Source organism: Oryza sativa, chromosome 1 (assembly GCF_034140825.1).
Source record: "Oryza sativa Japonica Group chromosome 1, ASM3414082v1".
Lineage (NCBI taxonomy): Eukaryota > Viridiplantae > Streptophyta > Magnoliopsida > Poales > Poaceae > Oryza > Oryza sativa.
The window spans coordinates 29,553,844-29,572,329 of NC_089035.1; the positions used below are offsets into that span (position 1 = coordinate 29,553,844).

Below are 18,486 nucleotides of genomic sequence, written 5' to 3' on the forward strand. Positions count from 1 at the left end.
CGACGAAATGCTATCCAGACCGTAGATGTCCCTTTGTTTCAATGCTTGCTGCTTTCTTTCTTTCTTAGGGGCTGTTTAGTTCGCGAAAAGTAAATTTTTAAGTATCACATTGAATGTTTGACCGGATATTGGAAGAAGTTTTTGGATTCGAATGAAAAACTAATTTCATAACTCGTCTGGAAACCGCGAGATAAATCTTTTGAGCCTAATTAAACCATCAATAGCACACGGGGTTACTGTAACACTTATAGCTAATCATGGACTAATTATGCTCAAAAGATTCATCTCGCGATTTGCAATTAGTTTTTATTTATATCTATATTTAATGCTCCATGCATATGTCCAAAGTTTTGATGTGACGTTTTTGGGAAAAAATTTCGGGAACTAAACCAGGTCTTAGGCCTTGTTAGTTGGCAAAAGTTTTTGCCCTAGCGTGTCACATCGGATATACGAACACACATTTAAAGTATTAAACGTAGTCTAATAACAAAACAAAATACAAATTCCGCTAGAAAACTACGAGATGAATTTTAAGCCAAATTAATCCATCATTAGCAAATATTTATTGTAGCACCATATTATCAAATCATGGCGTAATTAGGCTTAAAAGATTCATCTCGTAATTTACACGTAAACTGTGTAATTAGTTTTTTTATCTATATTTGATACTACATGCATATGTCCAAACATTCGATGTTTTTCTTGTGGGAACTAAACAACCCCTTAGTTCAAGGGCGATGTTACGAACTCCATCAGTCCCAAAATAAAAAAACTCAGGATCTGTTTGGCTAGTGACTGTAGTTTAGCACAACAAACTTTAGACGTGGCACAATTTCTTAGGTTAGTATTTGGTTGAGTGCCACAAGTTAAGTTAAACCATACTTTATTAGCATATTGGTCCACATGTCATACTCTCATTTTCTAGGCAGAGTTTACCATAGTTGTGACTAACAAACTGTTGGTCACACTTTGTGTGCTTGTCATAGTTATGACAAATGGAGTTGTGGTAAAGTTAGTCTCCATCTAAACATCCCCTTAATCTAGAAGAGGATGTGATTTGTTCTAGCACAACGAATTTGGACGATATGGTTGTTACATCCCCACCTAGGTTTTGTTTTATTATGGAGGAAGTATAGTATTGTGAGAGTTTACTCTGGTGTATATTTCTTTCCAATCACGTACTACTAACCCTTGGTATGTTGATTTCGTTTGTTTCATAGGGATTCCTGGCGTGAATTGTTTATTAACCAAGAATCGAACTATGGCTGTGTTATTTTCCCTTCTTTTTCAACTCATATCTCTTTTTTTCCGCATGCACACTTTTTAAATTACTGAGCGTGCGTTTTTTATAAAAGCTTTCTATAGAAAAGTTTATATTAATTTATTTTTCAATGTTTAATACTTAATTAATTATGCGTTAATGTGTAATACCATTTCCCGTGAGGTTAGGTGGAGTTTTCAACTCCACCTCCCGAACTCAGCCTGTATAACGGTTGAATCCAACTATCATGAATGGTTCCCCAAATAAACATCAAATTTGATCCCCTGCATTCCTTTCAATGGTACAATTTATGCTTGCGGTGCTATGATGCGCGTTGCTTATTTTTTAAGTTTCTGTAAAACCAAAACTATAACTGTTGTTCTTTGTTTTACTGATCAAATTATGATTATATATAAAATATGTTATTGAACTTTTGATTATTTACTCGATTACTTTATACTTCTAAACTCCAACAATATTATCATTTACAATATATGTTAAAATAAAACCAATTTGCCAATGCTAAAATGCGTAAGGGCACCAATGTATATGGTAAAGTGATCCATATAGATGGAACCCACATAAATAGTTTTTACCCATAGCAATCTCCATAATGTATATAGATACAATATATCATATGTATATATATACAATATATTATTAGGAGAAGAGAGAGGAGTAGAGATAGATAATATAATTTATTTTATATGGGTAGACCATATGTATACGGGTATCTTTTATTATTTTTTCTATATGGATTAGTTGCACAATGATAATAGGTGGCTGAATGAAATATTCTATTGCTTATGAACTACTTTTACACCACCTAAAAGATGTTAGATGTTGGTGGACTCAGTGTGATTATGAGAATCCACCACAATGCCAAACAACCTATATGTTGTATTACTCTCCGAAACATAGATGAAGGTGCTAACCAATTCTTCTCATTTGACATCTTTACTTACGTACAAGAGCGAAGGTGGGAATATCTCAATCATAGGGCTCAACCATGGAATATAATTTTTTTGGGAAAATTTTAACTGAAAATTAGTACTTTGCTAATGCAATTTTTTTGCGGTGTGTGGGGCTCGATCCTAAGCTGCCCCCACCTGGCTCCACCCATGCACTTGTAGAACGCTAGTCCATCTGCACTACTCGTTCAATTCCAATTCTAAAGGATTGTAACAAGGGGTTATATGGAGAACATCACGTAGGCACTAAAAAAACATTTATTTGAGAAAAAAAACTAAAATATTTTAGAGTTTAAATCCCTAGCACTTATATTCTGTTGGAGCTATAAGCATTCTAATTTTGTGATTTAGTTGGTTCTCAACCTATAGTTTTGTGATAGTTTTATCACTAAATTTATAGTTTTATGATACTCAGTCTTAAATATATAGTTTTATAATAAATTTGATGCTAAATCTGTAATGGATTATACAACACCTTAAATCTTCATTTTTTTATAATCTATTATATTATTAAGACAACTTTGAAAGAAGACACCACGCTCGCTGTGGAGGCTAGAAATTCCTACATTAATCGGAGAAAAAGAGAAAAAAAGCTACACCTTAGATTATAATAGATCCAGATTAAAGGGCATAGATTTATCATAAAATTATATTATTAAGACAGCTTTAAAAGAAAGCACTACGTTCACCGTGGAGGCTAGAAATTCCTACATTAATCGGAGAAAGAGAGAAAAAAGCTACACCATTAGATTGTAATAGATCCAGATTAAAGGGCATAGATTTATCAAGAAAAAAAAAACTATGACACAAACTATATCCAGTACGAATAGAAAATATACTATAAAACAAACTCTATCGGGTACATACGTACATAGAGTCAGAGTCCCAGTGTTTGGCCTAGGATGTCTCCGATTCAGAGTGAGCAAGAAAAGGGGAAAAAGCAGAGTCCAAAGCAAGTTCATCTACACTCCAAGTTCATGCAGACATATAGCTGCCACTATAAGACCACATGCGCCGATCCATCTTATGCAGTATATTTTATCAATTTGTCAACTAAAATATGCACAATAATTTTAGGCCCACATTAATCTCATGTGAAAAAATAACAATAGTAGTCAATAAAGAGGGATCAGTTTATTTGTATAATTTTATTATATGTGAAGACTAGAAATTCTCACATTAATCATAGAAAAAGAAATGGAGAGTTCAACTAGGAATGAGATTTAGAAATAAAAATAAGAAATATCGAAAACAGTATGTGTAGGAAACAAAACGATATTAATTAAAATTCAAAATAAAAAATAAAATAAGTTCCAATGTTAGAAAAAAATGAGAGTTCAAGTAAAAAAGATACAATTTAGAAATAATAATAAATCATAATAAAAAAAGAAACATTAAAACAACAATCTATCTAAAACACAACAATAGCTAATAACAATAAACAGAGGAAAGAGGGCGTCGGGCGAGGCGTAATGAAGTAGGGTGGTAGTGGTTGATGAGACATATAAAAACTATAAAATAAAATTCGAATGATGATTAAGAGAAGGGGCGGCGGGCAGACCGTGAAGCGTGAAGGCATAGGGTTGCGACAGTTGACATGATTTCTAGAAAGTAAAAAAAAAACAATAATGATCAGATTCGATTTTAAAAATCTCAATAAGAGTGTGCAGCCGGGGGGGGGGGGGGAGGGGGAAGGAGTACAGTGGCAGCATTTGACGGAATTTATAAAAATTATAAAGACGAATTCTATAGGACAATAAACTATAAAAACTAAGATCTGATTTTCAAAAGGTCTCAATGAGGATGAAAATGGAGTCATGGTAGGCCAAATAAAACGTGGCACAGAAGTAAGGGGGTGGAGACTTATCTGATTTTTAAAATCCTAAAACAACAAGATGACTGTTTTAATTTTTTAAAAGAAAACCATGTGTAAAAAAATTATATAATTCTGTAGGAAAGCTAGCCGCAAAATTATGCGGGCCATCCAGATAGTCTTATTAAAATATATGTAGTTTTGCAATAAAACAATAAAGAAGTAAAAACTTAGTACACATGAAGTAAAAGAAATATACTCCTCCTAGTTAAAAATATTTCACGTTGGCAGAACTTCATTTTTCTGATGTCAAATAAATTTGACTAGAGGAAGTATATTATAAGTTTTTTTACAACGTGTTTGTTAAAAATATGACGCTACACTTTTCACTTGATTTCAATCACTTTTTTCCTCCTATAATTGTTTTCTCTCCTATTTATATGTATGCTTCCATCTCTTCCATCCCCTCTTCCACGTGAAACTACTTTTAATCATAATTCTCTTATACATTGCGTATTAGAAAATTACATATAAATATTGAAACTTACCATACAAGTTTTAAAATTTATATAATAATTACAATGTAATTGTAGGTAAGTTATAGAGTGTTTTTTAAAAAAATGTGAAGCTATTAAATATAACTACACTATAATTTGTATTTATATTTTTATAAGAAACTGTCTATAATTGCACATTACATAAACTAAACTAAAAAAACGAAATTCAAAGATTGTGAAGATGTATTATAGTCTTATACAATCAAAATATAAAGATAAAAAACAAAAGAACTTAAAAAGTAAAACAAATCGTTTTTTAACGAAAAAAATCGATATAACGGGCTGCCTATGTGCTGTTAGTATATATCGATATTTTTTTTATCCTGAAAAAAACAACCAGGTTGATGCGTCATCGGTGTAAAAACCTAAAAAAAAGAGCCGATCCCCCTCCCTCCACATCGAATCAAATCCATCTCTTTTCTCCCCTTCCTTCCTTCCGCCTCGCCTCCCCTTCCCCTCCTCGCCGCCTCGCTCCCCTCCGCCGCGCCGTCCCGTCGAATCCCGCCATGCCGAAGGGTGCCAAGAAGCGCGCCAAGCTCAAGAAGAAGCAGCAGGGGGACCACCCCGCCGGCTCCGATGACGGCGGCAACAACAACAACAACAAAAACAACGCCGCCGAAAACGGCAGCAATGACTCCAGCCGCCGCCGCGACGCCGCCAGCGACGGCAACCACCACCTACCGTCGCGACCAAACGTTCCTCATGGTATGGATGGCATCTACCCTTCCCTCCCCGTCCCCCGCTTTAAGCCCGTGTAGATCTGTCTCCCCCCACGGCACGCCGCTTTCCGCACCAGCGGGGAGAGGAATCGCCTTTTCCCCCCACTCCCTCTTGCGGCGAGGGTGGCATTCCCGTGCTCTTCGCTGGCTCTCCGGCCACGTTCCCACCTCCTCTTTCGAGCTGTTCGCCTTTTCTTTCTCTTTTGATTGCTTCCTTTCTTCCGCTATATTACGATGGATGCGTGTGTGTTTCTGATGCTGTGGTGTGTGGGTGCAGTGGATGTGAGTGAGGACTCCATGGAGAGCTCCGAGGAGATGGTGACGCCGAGGGCCGCCGCGTCCGAGGCGGACGAGGAGGAGAGGAAGGCCGCCACGTCGGAGGTGCCCGTGGAGGTGGTCGAGGCCGGGGAGGAGGTCATGGTGGACGCCTTGCCGCCCGAAGCCGCCGCAGGTGCGCAGGAGCAACAGGGTAAGGCGGAGGCGCTTGTGGTGGTGCAGGAACCGGAGGTGAAGCGCGAGGAGTTGGTGGCCAAGGTGCATCCGATGCATGACCCGGAACCGCAGGGCGAGGAGGTGCTCATCGTGGAGGCGGCTGCGGTATCCGCGGTGCAAGAACCGGAGGTGAAGCGCGATGAGGTGGTGGTCATGGAGACGGCTGCGCCGCCTGCGGTGCAGGAATCGGAGACGAAGAGCGGTGGGGTGTTGGTCAAGGATGTGGTGGAGGTGTCACGGTCTCTGGGTGCAGCTGATACTACAGAGGTATTACTGTTCGCGATCGAGTGCTATGCCATCGGTCCCCATGTTTTGAAATCGAGAGGTCTCATTTGGTTCATTATTTTTTCCCTTATGATTGCAGGTGGCCCGGGGACCTGCAGTGGCTGTGGCTGCAGCAGGGCAGCGGGCAACATGGTGGAATTGCTGTGGGGTATTTGATGCGTTCTCTGGTTCGGAGAGATAGATTAAGGTCTGTATCGCTGTATCATGGTTTATCTTTTTTTTTTATGATGATGATGCTTTGTGGAAAGAATATATCATTACCATTACTGTTAGATGTCATTGGGGAGGCTTAAAATAACAGATATTTTACTAAATTGTTTGTTTCTTTTAATTTTCTGTCCTTTGCTCATGCTCTAGGACTATTTCGATGTTTGTTAATATAAGCACCGGGCCTGATTTCTTTTGTAGGAATGAAGGTGGTACTATAGCTGCGTTTATGCCTTTTTATTCATGACTAATGTTATTAGCAGCAAGATTATTCTATATGTTTTATAATTGCATCACTTTGCGCTTCTGTGTGCTTTGCTGCTTGTTTTTTCAAATGGCTACCATATTTTTAACCTAGTCAGAGCAATGATGTCAGGACACCCTCTTTTCCTTGTTTCTAAAAAACTGTCCAGTTCAGTCTCCTGATGTGCCTGTAGAAGGGAGCTGAAGAATGTTAATGACTGATGACTTAAGGTTGTGTAAGGCTTATCAGACCATATTAGAGAATACAGTTATACAATTGTCAACTAATCTCCCAAAGCTTCATGCTATTTTAACCTTTCAATGCCTTTTTTTTTTTAATTTGATTGTCAATACATTTTTTCTTGTAAATGCTTCTGTAAATCATTGGACTGTTTAAGGTTGCAACATCTAGCTGATCAAATAGAGTTTTCTTAGTGTTTGCTTTTCCTTACCAAGAGGACAGTGAACTCAAAACTAAAACTACCTTTTGAAATCAGATGCCCAGTGTCAGTAAAAGCTAACTGAACATAATTTTGATAAAACTAGCTGTATGATTACGATCAATTTTGATATGCCACGTGGACATATTTTTTTAGTTTTGAATATTTGGATATGCTTGCTATATGTTAGTCAATTTGTTTGCAGAGAATCTGTTAGTTGCTTAAGAAACGAGATACCCGGTATAGTTATCGAGTCATTTCATAAGCAGTGTTTGTTCCAATGCTGATAAACTAAGGAAGGATGCACAATGGTAACACTGTAACTACGAGAAATTGAAAACACATGATTTATTTGATTTGTCTGTTGTATATATGTTATGCACATGGAACATGATGCCCCAAGTTTACATCTTAGTGGAGAATAGTCATGCTATGCATATGAACATGATTGGAGTTTTACATGTTCTAATTTGTTTTCCCTGTTGATTTGGTTAAATCAAGTTTTAATTTCCAAAATAGCTGAATGATCTCTCTTAGACTTTTACACGTAATTATGTTCTGTTGGCAATCCAACTTGGCATCCAAAGAGACTAAAGTTTACCCTACCATTTTGCTACCAGCAATATTGTGATGTCTACCACATGAAAATACGAGGATGCACCTTTTGTATTCTGAACTATTTCTCTGCTCTTTTTCCCCTCATCTTTAAAATGGTTACCTCTGTTCCTAATAACAACTATTTTGTACTTGTGGATAACATGGATAACTATCATAGCTGGCCAATTCCATTTGAGATACAGTCCAGCTGTAATGCTTGGTATGCTTGAGGTTGTGGATACCAAACCTCTCAAATTTGTGTAATGTCAAAGTGAAATTGGATGACAATCGTATAGGAAATGACTAAATCGGAATTTTTCTTGGGCTCAGATGATTTATCTGAGAAAGTACTAAGAGCAAGTTTAATAATATAGCCAACTATTAGCTCTAAAAAATAACACATCATATATAGCTAACTTAATAAACCACTCATACAATAGTTAACTATAGATACGTATACTGCACCATTATTGTGCACTCCATATTTCTCTCAGTTCTTGGAGCACGAGCTGCAATCTGTAGCCCGCCTTTCATCTCCTCTTATTTCTTCTCCACATAAGCACAAATATGATGTTGCAACATGTAGAGCCCGCTTACATCATCTTATTATCTTTGCTCTAATGGGACAAGATGTTTATTTACTATTTTGGTTTCGTAGTATTTATTACTGAGAATAACATGTACTTCTAATCTTCTATGTTGTCTTAAAAGTTCTCTTGTTTTTCCCACATACCAGGTTGGAACTTGGAAGCCAAGAAGACAGTAGACGCGAAGTTGTTCAAAGCTGATGGTAATTGTAACTAGTCTGGTTTATGCTCATATGAATGGAGTTGAAGAATGGATAACATCGAGCTGATGTTTCTCTCTGGCCCATGTTTCTACACCGTGCTGTGCAAAGTTACATCCCCTTGGTTGTGGTTAATATTCTCGAGTCGCGTAGTACTCTGAAATCTACACCCTTGTCTATTATCATCTAGGTTATGTTCATGTAGCATAAGAGTTGAGTTGAGTCGTCAGCAAAGAAATTTTGTTCTTTCTGTTTCATACTTATTTTTTTTTGGGGGGGGGGGGGGTGTAATCCGGTTTGCCCCCTTCTATGGTTCGGTCACCTTGAAAGGAGTAACGTTGAAACTATTTAGGTGTTCCATTGTGTAGTCTTGCTCCGTGATAGCTCGCAGGCACATCAGACTACTCACTATGAAAAAGAAAATAATGAGACGTGTGGGTTACATTCATTGATTCTGCTCACTTCCCTGCCCGGTATGTGTCATCCTGTCAAAATCCTGGCATGGCATCTATCGTGCCATTGTTTTCATGGCTCCACATGGTGTTTGCTATACGAATTTTATTTAGTAAAACCGGACAATTTGTTCGTTGAACAAAGGGGACGGTCCGGAATGATAGCGTCTCTGCAGCGGCTACCTCCTACCGGTGCAAGAAAGCTACAGCCTTGTCGGCTTGAACGTCACGTGCAAAAATGTAGTAGCAGCATGAATATATTAGTAGCATGGTGATTTCTTATTCTTATACGTGTATTTTTGTCTGAAACATGGTACTCCAGTAACATTTAATGAAATTAACGACGTTTCCTTGGAAATTCTGAGCACAAAATTGCATGACACGTCTGCGCTGAGTCAGTCTGGTGGTCCTAATTAACTCGGGGGCCGTAATTTTTCATTCCTCCATCCTACTAGATTTTAGCGGGTCGTTTTTAAGAGGTGACATGACACAGCGTGTGAACCAGAATATTTCGCCCTAATCATCAGTTTTCCAGAGCCGTTTGTGGCCGTGCAAGCTTACTGGTCGCTGGATTGTTTGATTTGCAAGAGCAAGTGGCAACCATCCAACCATCCAAAGCTCTAACAGCCACGAGCTGTGTACTATAGTACTCCGTACAGCGACATGGTCGATTCGTGTTCATGGCGACGATCCTGGTATCCAGCCTTTCGGTCACCCGGACGCCACTGAAGATTCTTTATATCATCGGAAAACGATAGTCCTCTACGTAGTAAAAGGACTGCAGTAACTACGGTAATTTCCTTGCTGACAGAAACCCTCGCAACGTGCTTTTCGCCAGCGAGTGGTGTAATTTTGCATTTGGCGAAATTAATCACTCCGTGGAATTCAGAAGAAAAATACAGAGATCATGAGATTTACTGGAGACAGGGATTGTTCATTCTTGCAGTATTACCATATGAGTGAAAGGAGAAGAGGGATATTCTCAGGAGCAAACTCTTAATGATTACTCAAAAATTTAACTGGTGGCTGTGGCGCTTTGTGTCTCTCACTGACCGACTCGTGCTGCCCTTTATAATAGCCACGGAATTTTAGCACAAAGAGGCAGACACGAGAAAAGGGAAGATACAAGTGTCATCCCGCATCCAACAACCATGGACTCCTTGTATGATATCTCCTGCTTTGCTGCTGGTCTTGCAGGTACGGAACTTCATTTCGATCTCGCACTTACAATTCTTCTTAAGTTCCTATCGCAAAATGGTCTGGATCGAAAAGAGGCTTGCTAATCTTCTGAAAATCTGGCCGCCTCCTTTTGTTTTGTCGCTGCAGGCAACATCTTTGCGCTTGCTCTCTTCCTGTCGCCAGTGTAAGCACACGTTCGGTTTGGTTTTTTCTTGATCCTTTGATTCGTAGCCGAAGTTCATAACTGAATTTTCCTTGTTTCAGGACGACGTTTAAGAGGATCCTGAAGGCCAAATCGACCGAGCGATTCGACGGGCTCCCTTACCTGTTCTCGCTGCTGAATTGCCTCATCTGCCTGTGGTATGGACTTCCCTGGGTCGCCGATGGCAGGCTGCTCGTCGCTACCGTCAACGGCATTGGAGCGGTGTTCCAGCTCGCCTACATTTGCCTCTTCATCTTCTACGCGGACAGCAGGAAGACGAGGGTAATTCTTCCCATCCTGCAACCAATTTTGTCTCAGAAAAATGTACTTGTAGACTGCAGTAATAGATTGCTAATGTAGTAGCCTAGTACTGTACATTTTCAATTTTGTCTGATGCCAATATGCCATCAAGAAAGGAAAAGATGATGGATAATGTTTTCCAATTCCTCCACAGATGAAGATCATAGGGCTCTTGGTGCTGGTAGTTTGCGGGTTTGCGCTAGTTTCACATGCGAGCGTCTTTTTCTTTGATCAACCGCTTCGGCAGCAGTTTGTGGGAGCTGTGAGCATGGCTTCGCTGATCTCCATGTTCGCTTCTCCGTTAGCTGTCATGGTACGTATGCCTCTCGATCAAGCTGAGCTCTTGATCAATATCATCTCCGGCATGTTTAATAGAACTGAGGGATCTCACTAACCTTTGCTTGCTCCATCCATCCTTGTGTCTACAGGGAGTTGTGATTCGGTCAGAGTCTGTGGAGTTCATGCCGTTCTATCTGTCACTCTCTACGTTCTTGATGAGCGCCAGTTTTGCATTGTATGGGTTGCTGCTGCGAGATTTCTTCATTTATGTGAGCATCATCTTGTATCGCTTTAAATCACTTCATTTCTTGAATCGACATGCATGTTTATGAGCTTGATGGATCTTGTACTGACAGCTTGATTCTTTTTTTTTTAACCATTTTGATTTTTCAGTTCCCTAATGGGCTTGGACTTATCCTGGGAGCAATGCAGCTGGCGCTCTACGCTTACTACAGCAGAAAATGGAGAGGCCAGGATTCATCTGCACCGTTGCTGCTCGCATGATCAAAACCGGAGTGAATGATTGATCGATCAGCTGGTTTTGCCATGGTTTGGATTCTTGAAAGAGTGGGTTTATGGTGAATTGTACAGTTTTGGCTCAGTCTTCACATGTTGGTACTGGAAGCTGTACTTCAAACTGCATTCTTCAAACATGTTGGAAAGTTTTGCACACCAGGGGGGCAAATGATGGATTTTTTTTAATTTGATTCCCTCCTTTTCCTTGAATACTTGGTGTGCAAAATTATTTCAGCTATGCACATTGAGCCTCACTTCTTGTTATCAATTATGACATGTCACATATGTATAAGTTGCGATGATAGTTTTGTTTCGTTGCTGTTTGTAAACTGCAATATTCTTCTCGCCAAACTGTGTGAACAACAAATCAATGGCCACGTCATATATGTACAAGTTGAGATGATAATTTTGTTTTGCTGCTGTTGGTAAACTGCAATCAATGGCCAATGTTTATGACACCTAGGGCAAGTCCGAGATATTTGGTTCGTCCGTGAGGAAGGTGTACGACATGTTTGCACCATCCTGGCTATGAATGTACACACACTCTTATCCTTATAAATACACACACATATCCTATCCCTACGAGCACTTCCGAAATATTGGACTGACATATCTTGATATTGACGAAGTCATCACATGCGCATCGTTGCCGATAGGTACGCCACCTACTACTAAAATAATAATTAGCCGTAAATAGGAGCATCCATATCAAATATATGATTTGAATCTAGGGTTCTAACATAAGAAACCTAACTAGTTGAGCTACATTTTGTATTATGTTTTATTGAACTTGAATTTCACACAAAAAAAATAAAAATTCATATCTCCTCGCACAAATAAAAAACAATTAAGCACCATTTTTGGACAGCTCAAAATTTTATCTCACCCTAGAATTCCGATTTCTACAAGTGGAAAATAGACCTAATCAAATGTAAAACAGTGGTAAATGTACCGGGCCTTATAGATCTAATTAGGCCCAAGCCCATCCAGCGAAACACGTTTCAGTTGGCCCGTAACGTGGAATCCATCCCGTTCCGTTCTCCTCCTCGTCCTCGTGGCGTTCGGACCAAACGGAGCGCAGATTAACCAACCATCCCTGTGTTCTTCCTCCTCCGCCCAATAAGCCGCTAATCTCGTCTCCGCCCTTAGAAGAGATCAGCCCCTCGCAGCGGATGCCTGGGCTAGCATTTTGGTTGGTTCGATGGAGTCTAAATCCCCCAGTTTTTAATCTGTGAGCCGTCTCCCTGCACTCTGATGTCTGTTTCGTCTGGCTTTTGATTCCATTGTGATTAATTAGGTCATGATGTTAGATGCAAATTTGTATGTCATTGCGGATGATAATGCTGTATTGAAATGCATGGGGATTGGGGGTTCATGCAGGTAGACTCGGACGCTAGCTGGCCGGCGCAAATATGTGAGTTCTTCTGATTTTTTTTTTTTTACGTAAGAAGGTAGAGTCAGCCATTTCATCGATATAAATGAGTGTAAGGTACATGAGGAAGGGGGGTGGAGGAAAAAAAGAGAGAAAAGAGAGTAAAAGAGAGAATGTACAAAAGTTCAAAAAGTAATAATTCTGATTCAACCGAGCACCTGCATGTCTTCGAATTTAGGGGGAAAAACTAAGTGCAAACTACAGACATTTCCATCTGTGCAGCCTACTTGTTATTTCTCTGATTGCTGAATGCAAATGTGATTTGGAGGGCGGGTGGGTTGATCGGTTCCTGTGATACACAGATACTGCTACTCAAGCTTGGTCTCTTTTGTTTATTTTTATGCAGGTGACTGTGTAAAGCTGACAATAGGATGTTGACATGTTGCTGTTTAGATGACACCAGATGAAACTGTACAATTCTAGACACAATTGTGATGCCTTCTTTATTGATCTCCTTTTGTATTTGTGCGTGCATGTGTCAAACTATTGGCTAACACTAATGCTCCATGTTTAATATTCTCAAGGCCCTTATTACTTTAAAGAAAGGTACTAAACTCATCAAGTATAGCCGGAGAGGAAAACCCAAGATCCGTGCGTTCAGACTTTCTAGCGTAAGCGATAAGCCCCAAGTATGTGCCGATTGCTTGATGTCGGTGATACCAAATTTGATTATGTCCCTTTGACCTTTACGTATTGCAGGATGAAACATCTTTAATTTGGTTTTCTCACAAAAAGGAAAAGTTCCTCAGACTGTCTTCTGTCACTAAGATCATTCCTGGACAGAGAACTGTAAGTCCTCCATATCCTTAAACAACAACAGTTGCAAAAGAGCATAAACTTCCATCAAGCTGGTACCTTGCTATCCTACTAATCAACTTTTCACCAGGCTGTGTTTGGGAGGTTTTTACACCCTGAGAAGGATTATTTATCATTTTCCCTCATATTTAAAAACGGGCAACGCTCACTTGATCTGGTATGGTAAAGATAAAATTATGTAATTCACTCAATCTAAGTCCCAATCATTAGCTTATGATAAATACTTATTTTTTTTCGATTCATAGCATAGGTTGAGTCTATGATAGCATGCACTGCAGAGGACATTCCTAGTATGAACTTCTTTCTATTCTGCAGGTTTGTAAGGATCAAGCTGAAGTTGAAGTCTGGTTTTCAGCACTTGAGGGGTTAATAAGTTCATTCCGCAAAAAATCTTTGATTAACGAACACAAGGATAGAGTATCATTTTCTGAAGTGAGTTATGCTCGACCTTCCTACAGGAATTTCTGTGCCTCTGTACGCAACTATATTCATGGTTCAGTTTTGCTATACAGTTACCATTTTAGAAGGAAAAAATGACTCAAGCATCGTAGATATGCATATAACGCACAAATACCATAATACCGTAAGTTTTTTCGAGAAAAGAAATTTAGTTCAATTTATAATGAAAGTTATAGGTTTATACAGCAAAAGTAAAAGTAGGGGTTACTAGCTTACAATAATGTACATGAAACAAAAGCACCTAAACTTTAGGAGTGCAGACCCTCTAGACAAGATGGAACATAAACTTTTCCAGGATGATGAGTCCAGGCTAAGACTGCCTCAGCTCCCTACCTTTTGTTTTGCTCTGAACAATTAACTCATCCACCAAAATTCTATGATTGTTACTGAAAAAAATATATGTACATACTAAAAGCATACATCATTAAAATGTTACTTTGATCAATCTAGTTTTTAGTTATGTACTCTACTCCGCTCTGTAACATGTGGGAGCTAGGTATCCACTTTGAATCTTTTATCTATCTAGATTTTGGTTACCAACTCTTCTCCTCTTTCTATCAACTAACTCTGCTCCTCTTCGAGAATTATAAGCCCCTATATAATTAGGATGTATAGTATATTCTGAGACAGCAAGTCTTTACAAATATTCTAATATAGTGCGCCTTCCTTCTTTTTTCCAGGAAGTAACTTATTATCAAGATCGCCATTCCTATGATTCAACACTAGATATTGCTTCAAATATTTCACGCAGTTTTAACTCAGCTGGTTACTGTGGAACCAATTCATTTAGTTTCAGAAAATCAGATGTGGGATTTGATCGTCTAAATATGATAAGAACAAGTGCTGCAGACAGTAGCCGGGTTAGTATTTCTAGTGCCCTTAGTTCTTACAGTCAAGGTTCTGGAACAGATGACATAGAATCCCTTGGTGATGTTTATGTCTGGGGTGAAGTATGGACTGATGTAACCCCATCAGATGGGCACACAAGCTCTTCATGCTCAAAAGTAGATGTTTTGATCCCCAAACCTTTAGAATCTGATGTCGTGTTAGATGTTAATCAGATAGCATGTGGTACGAGACATGTAGCTCTTACTACCAGGCAAGGAGAGGTGTTTACGTGGGGTGAGGAATTTGGTGGGCGCCTAGGTCACGGAACTGATGCTGATATTAGTCGCCCCAAGCTTGTCGAGTCTTTATCACTAACCGTAGTTGATCTTATTTCATGTGGAGAATTCCATACTTGTGCTGTGACTACTTCCGGTGATCTATTCAATTGGGGGGATGGTTCTTACAATGTCGGACTGCTTGGGTGTGGCACTGAAGTTAGCTACTGGCTTCCAAAGAAAGTCTCAGGGCCCTTAGAAGGTCTTCAAGTTCTATCTGTTGCATGTGGCTCATGGCATTCTGCTTTGACCACATCAAGTGGAAAACTTTACACATTTGGTGATGGAACATTTGGTGTTCTTGGACATGGTGACCGTGAAACTTTAGCATACCCAAAAGAGGTAGAAGCCTTGAGTGGATTCAAAACGATCAAAGTTGCATGTGGAATTTGGCATTCTGCAGCAATTGTGGAGGTTACTAATCAGACAGGTGCAAATGTGATGTCTAAGAAGTTATATACCTGGGGTGATGGAGATAAGAACCGCCTTGGCCATGGGGACAAAGAGCCTAGGTTAGTTCCTAAATGTGTTCAAGCGCTTTTAGAGTACAATTTTCATCAGCTGGCTTGTGGACATAATATGACTGTTGCCCTAGCTACATCTGGTCGTGTGTTTACCATGGGTAGTTCCAGCAATGGCCAGCTTGGAAATCCAAAATCTGATGGCAAGCAGCCTTGCTTAGTTCAAGATAGATTGGCTAGTGAGTTGGTTGAAGAGATTTCATGTGGAGCTTCTCATGTTACAGTTTTGACTTCAAGAAGTGAAGTATATACATGGGGAATGGGTGCCAATGGAAGACTTGGTCATGGCGATCTCAAGGACAGGAAGAAGCCATGTCTTGTTGAAGCACTTAAAGATCGGCATGTCAAGAGTATATCATGTGGTTCAAATTTCACAACATGTATTTGCATACATAAGTGGGTATCAGGTGCAGATCAATCTGTCTGCACGGGTTGCAGGCAAGCATTTGGTTTCACTAGAAAGAGACATGATTGCTACAACTGTGGGCTGGTTCATTGTCATGCTTGCAGTTCAAGAAAAGTGTTGAAGGCTGCTCTAGCACCAACTCCAGGCAAGCCACATCGTGTGTGTGATTCATGCTTTCTAAAATTGAAAGCCGCAGAGACCGGCAGCAACAATTCTAACAGAAGAAATGCTGTTACTCGTCGCTCTATTGATGGGAGAGAGAAGCTTGAGAGGCCAGAAATAAGGCCTTCCAGGACAACAGCACCAGCGGAATCAGTCAAGTATACAGAGGTAAAAGCTGCAAGAAATGATATGAGAGCATCCCAAATTTCTTCCTTGCTACAGTTCAAAGATCTTAGCTTCTCTGCTCTTCAACCCACGGCGATGTCACCAGCTGTAACTATGTCACCTGCAGTACCTGCACTCTCAACACCATCTCCATACACAAAGAAAACAAAATCACCTGCACCTGCAATCCCGCAATTCCCTAAAACTGATATAGATAACTTGCAGAAGTCTAACGAATTGCTGAATCAAGAAATGTTGAAGCTGCAATCTCAGGCAAGAATGAAACTGCTGTTTATTCTGTACCTTGTTACAGCTAGCTATTCTGATAAACCATTGTGTTTTCAATAGGTTGATAGCTTAAAACAAAAGTGCGAGGCCCAACACGAGCAGCTTCAGATATCAGATAAGAAAACTAAAACAGTTGTCTCTATGGCCACGGAAGAATATACTAGATGCAGTGCTGTGGTCGAGTTTGTTAAATTTCTTGATAACGAGGTATAGTAAAATCCTTTTGATAATATTGTGGTTCAGATCTTGGATGTTATTAGGGTTCTTCTCTATTGAATTTATTTTCTTTACTAAATGGCTGTAGAAACAGAATATCATCCATGTTTGGAGGAATGAATCTAATGACTATTTCATGTCACCGGATACCTAATCATCCACTCTTCTGCAGCTCAATGGTATAGTGCATGAACTGCCCAGCGATGCAGCAGAAAGCTTGAAAGCCTTACAAAATCAGGTGCAGGCACTGCTGAGGGAGCAAAGAAGTCATCCTTCTGAGCTTCTAAATCCTATGGATCATGATGGTATTCAACTGTCTAGTGGTGGAAATGCATTACATGATTTTTCCAATCATAGGTCAGGAAGTACACGCTACTTGTTCATGTCACAAGATGCCAGTTCTGCAAGTGGCTCTGCCATTTCACTTACAAGTGAACCCCCTTCCCATCGTGGCATGGAACACCACGCAAAGGTTCCTAACGATTTTGTACCGAAGCATGATACTCATGGAGAAGTTCAATTAATTGAGCAGTTTGAACCTGGTGTATATGTCACACTTATCCAGCTGAAGGATGGTAGCAAAGTATTCAAGCGGGTCCGGTTCAGGTACATCTCCCTATCCATGCTGCAATCTAGATGTTAAACTGCTACATCCTTTCCATCTAAAATTTTCCGTCTCCTTAAATTTGTCGGACAGCAAGAAGAAATTTGCAGAGAATCAGGCTGAAGAATGGTGGCGGGAAAACCAAGAGCGGGTCTTCAAGAAGTACAGCCATCCGACTGTTCCTCAAACAACATCAACGAAAACAGGATCTTCTAACGAGGAAGAACATCACTCATGATCTTTAATGAGGTTTCTACAAATTGCGGAAGAAGCTTCAAATTGGTGAGACACTGTACAGCGAGTCTTGACAGGAAATTTCGACTCTCTAATTGGTTATTGCTCGGAGAAAAATACCTGCTTATGTCGAAAGTATAGGATAATTTTTATTTAGTGCCAAAACTTAGTTTAGTTACAGACCATATTAAAAGCAAGTCGGAGTTAAGTAACTCTTTTCTAGGTGAGAAATTAGTAGAGTATTGAGTATTGACTATCTGGGTCGATGTTGCGAAGGGAATGACGGAGGAAGCGGCGCTCTGGCGGGCGGCAAACTCGGCAATCCCATCATTTCTTTCACAAATCCCAGGCCATTTTGTTTCTGTCTTCCAGTATCGGCCCCCTGCTGTTTTTCGATCTTTAATTGTAAATAACTTTTATTTCTCTTAATAGAAAAAATGCGCCTGTGGCGTATTCCTGAAAAAAGTATTGACTATCTCTGGTGAGGCATAGAGTGAGCCTGTGAAAAAGGAATGACTCCCTGACAAGCATAGAGTCAAATTGTACTTATTTTGACCAAAGGTTTTTTTTTTTTTTTGTCTAAGATGTGTAGTCTGGATGTTTGGTTATATGAAAATGCATGAGTATGTTTTTTCCGCCGTACATACTCACTCCTGTAATTTTTTTAAATATATACCAAAAGAATTAAGTGACCAAACTGACTTTAAAAAGTCAGAAATT

The 18,486-nt window shown here is 39.6% G+C and overlaps 3 protein-coding genes across 10 annotated transcripts; all 3 read left to right on the top strand.

Moving 5' to 3' along the window:
- The first annotated feature begins 4,991 nt into the window (after positions 1-4,991).
- Positions 4,992-8,824, top strand: LOC4326922 (uncharacterized). Its single transcript, NM_001408994.1, is given in 4 exon segments — positions 4,992-5,307; positions 5,599-6,080; positions 6,178-6,285; positions 8,322-8,824. Coding segments are annotated over 3 exon segments (783 nt in total). The 5' UTR covers positions 4,992-5,108; the 3' UTR covers positions 6,280-6,285; positions 8,322-8,824.
- Positions 8,825-9,922: 1,098 nt separating this feature from the next.
- LOC4326923 (bidirectional sugar transporter SWEET2b-like) lies at positions 9,923-11,714 on the top strand. The gene is made up of 6 exons (NM_001409002.1): positions 9,923-10,021; positions 10,151-10,187; positions 10,268-10,487; positions 10,660-10,818; positions 10,934-11,053; positions 11,178-11,714. The coding sequence occupies exons 1-6, from the start codon at positions 9,976-9,978 to the stop codon at positions 11,286-11,288; spliced, it is 693 nt and encodes a 230-aa protein (NP_001395931.1). The 5' UTR covers positions 9,923-9,975; the 3' UTR covers positions 11,289-11,714.
- A 654-nt stretch (positions 11,715-12,368) lies between these two features.
- LOC4326924 (PH, RCC1 and FYVE domains-containing protein 1) lies at positions 12,369-18,408 on the top strand. Of its 8 annotated transcripts, none has more exons than XM_066306837.1 (12): positions 12,369-12,531; positions 12,681-12,714; positions 13,079-13,163; positions 13,257-13,361; positions 13,432-13,521; positions 13,619-13,705; positions 13,864-13,980; positions 14,688-16,697; positions 16,773-16,919; positions 17,101-17,534; positions 17,626-17,814; positions 18,043-18,408. In XM_066306837.1, the coding sequence occupies exons 8-11, from the start codon at positions 14,835-14,837 to the stop codon at positions 17,768-17,770; spliced, it is 2,589 nt and encodes an 862-aa protein (XP_066162934.1). In that variant the 5' UTR covers positions 12,369-12,531; positions 12,681-12,714; positions 13,079-13,163; positions 13,257-13,361; positions 13,432-13,521; positions 13,619-13,705; positions 13,864-13,980; positions 14,688-14,834; the 3' UTR covers positions 17,771-17,814; positions 18,043-18,408. The 8 variants fall into 8 exon arrangements, with proteins under 8 accessions (XP_066162934.1, XP_025876084.1, XP_066162931.1 ...); XM_026020299.2 differs by having other exon boundaries at positions 13,079-13,143; XM_066306834.1 differs by having other exon boundaries at positions 13,079-13,143; positions 13,257-13,343.
- The last annotated feature ends 78 nt before the right edge of the window (positions 18,409-18,486 follow it).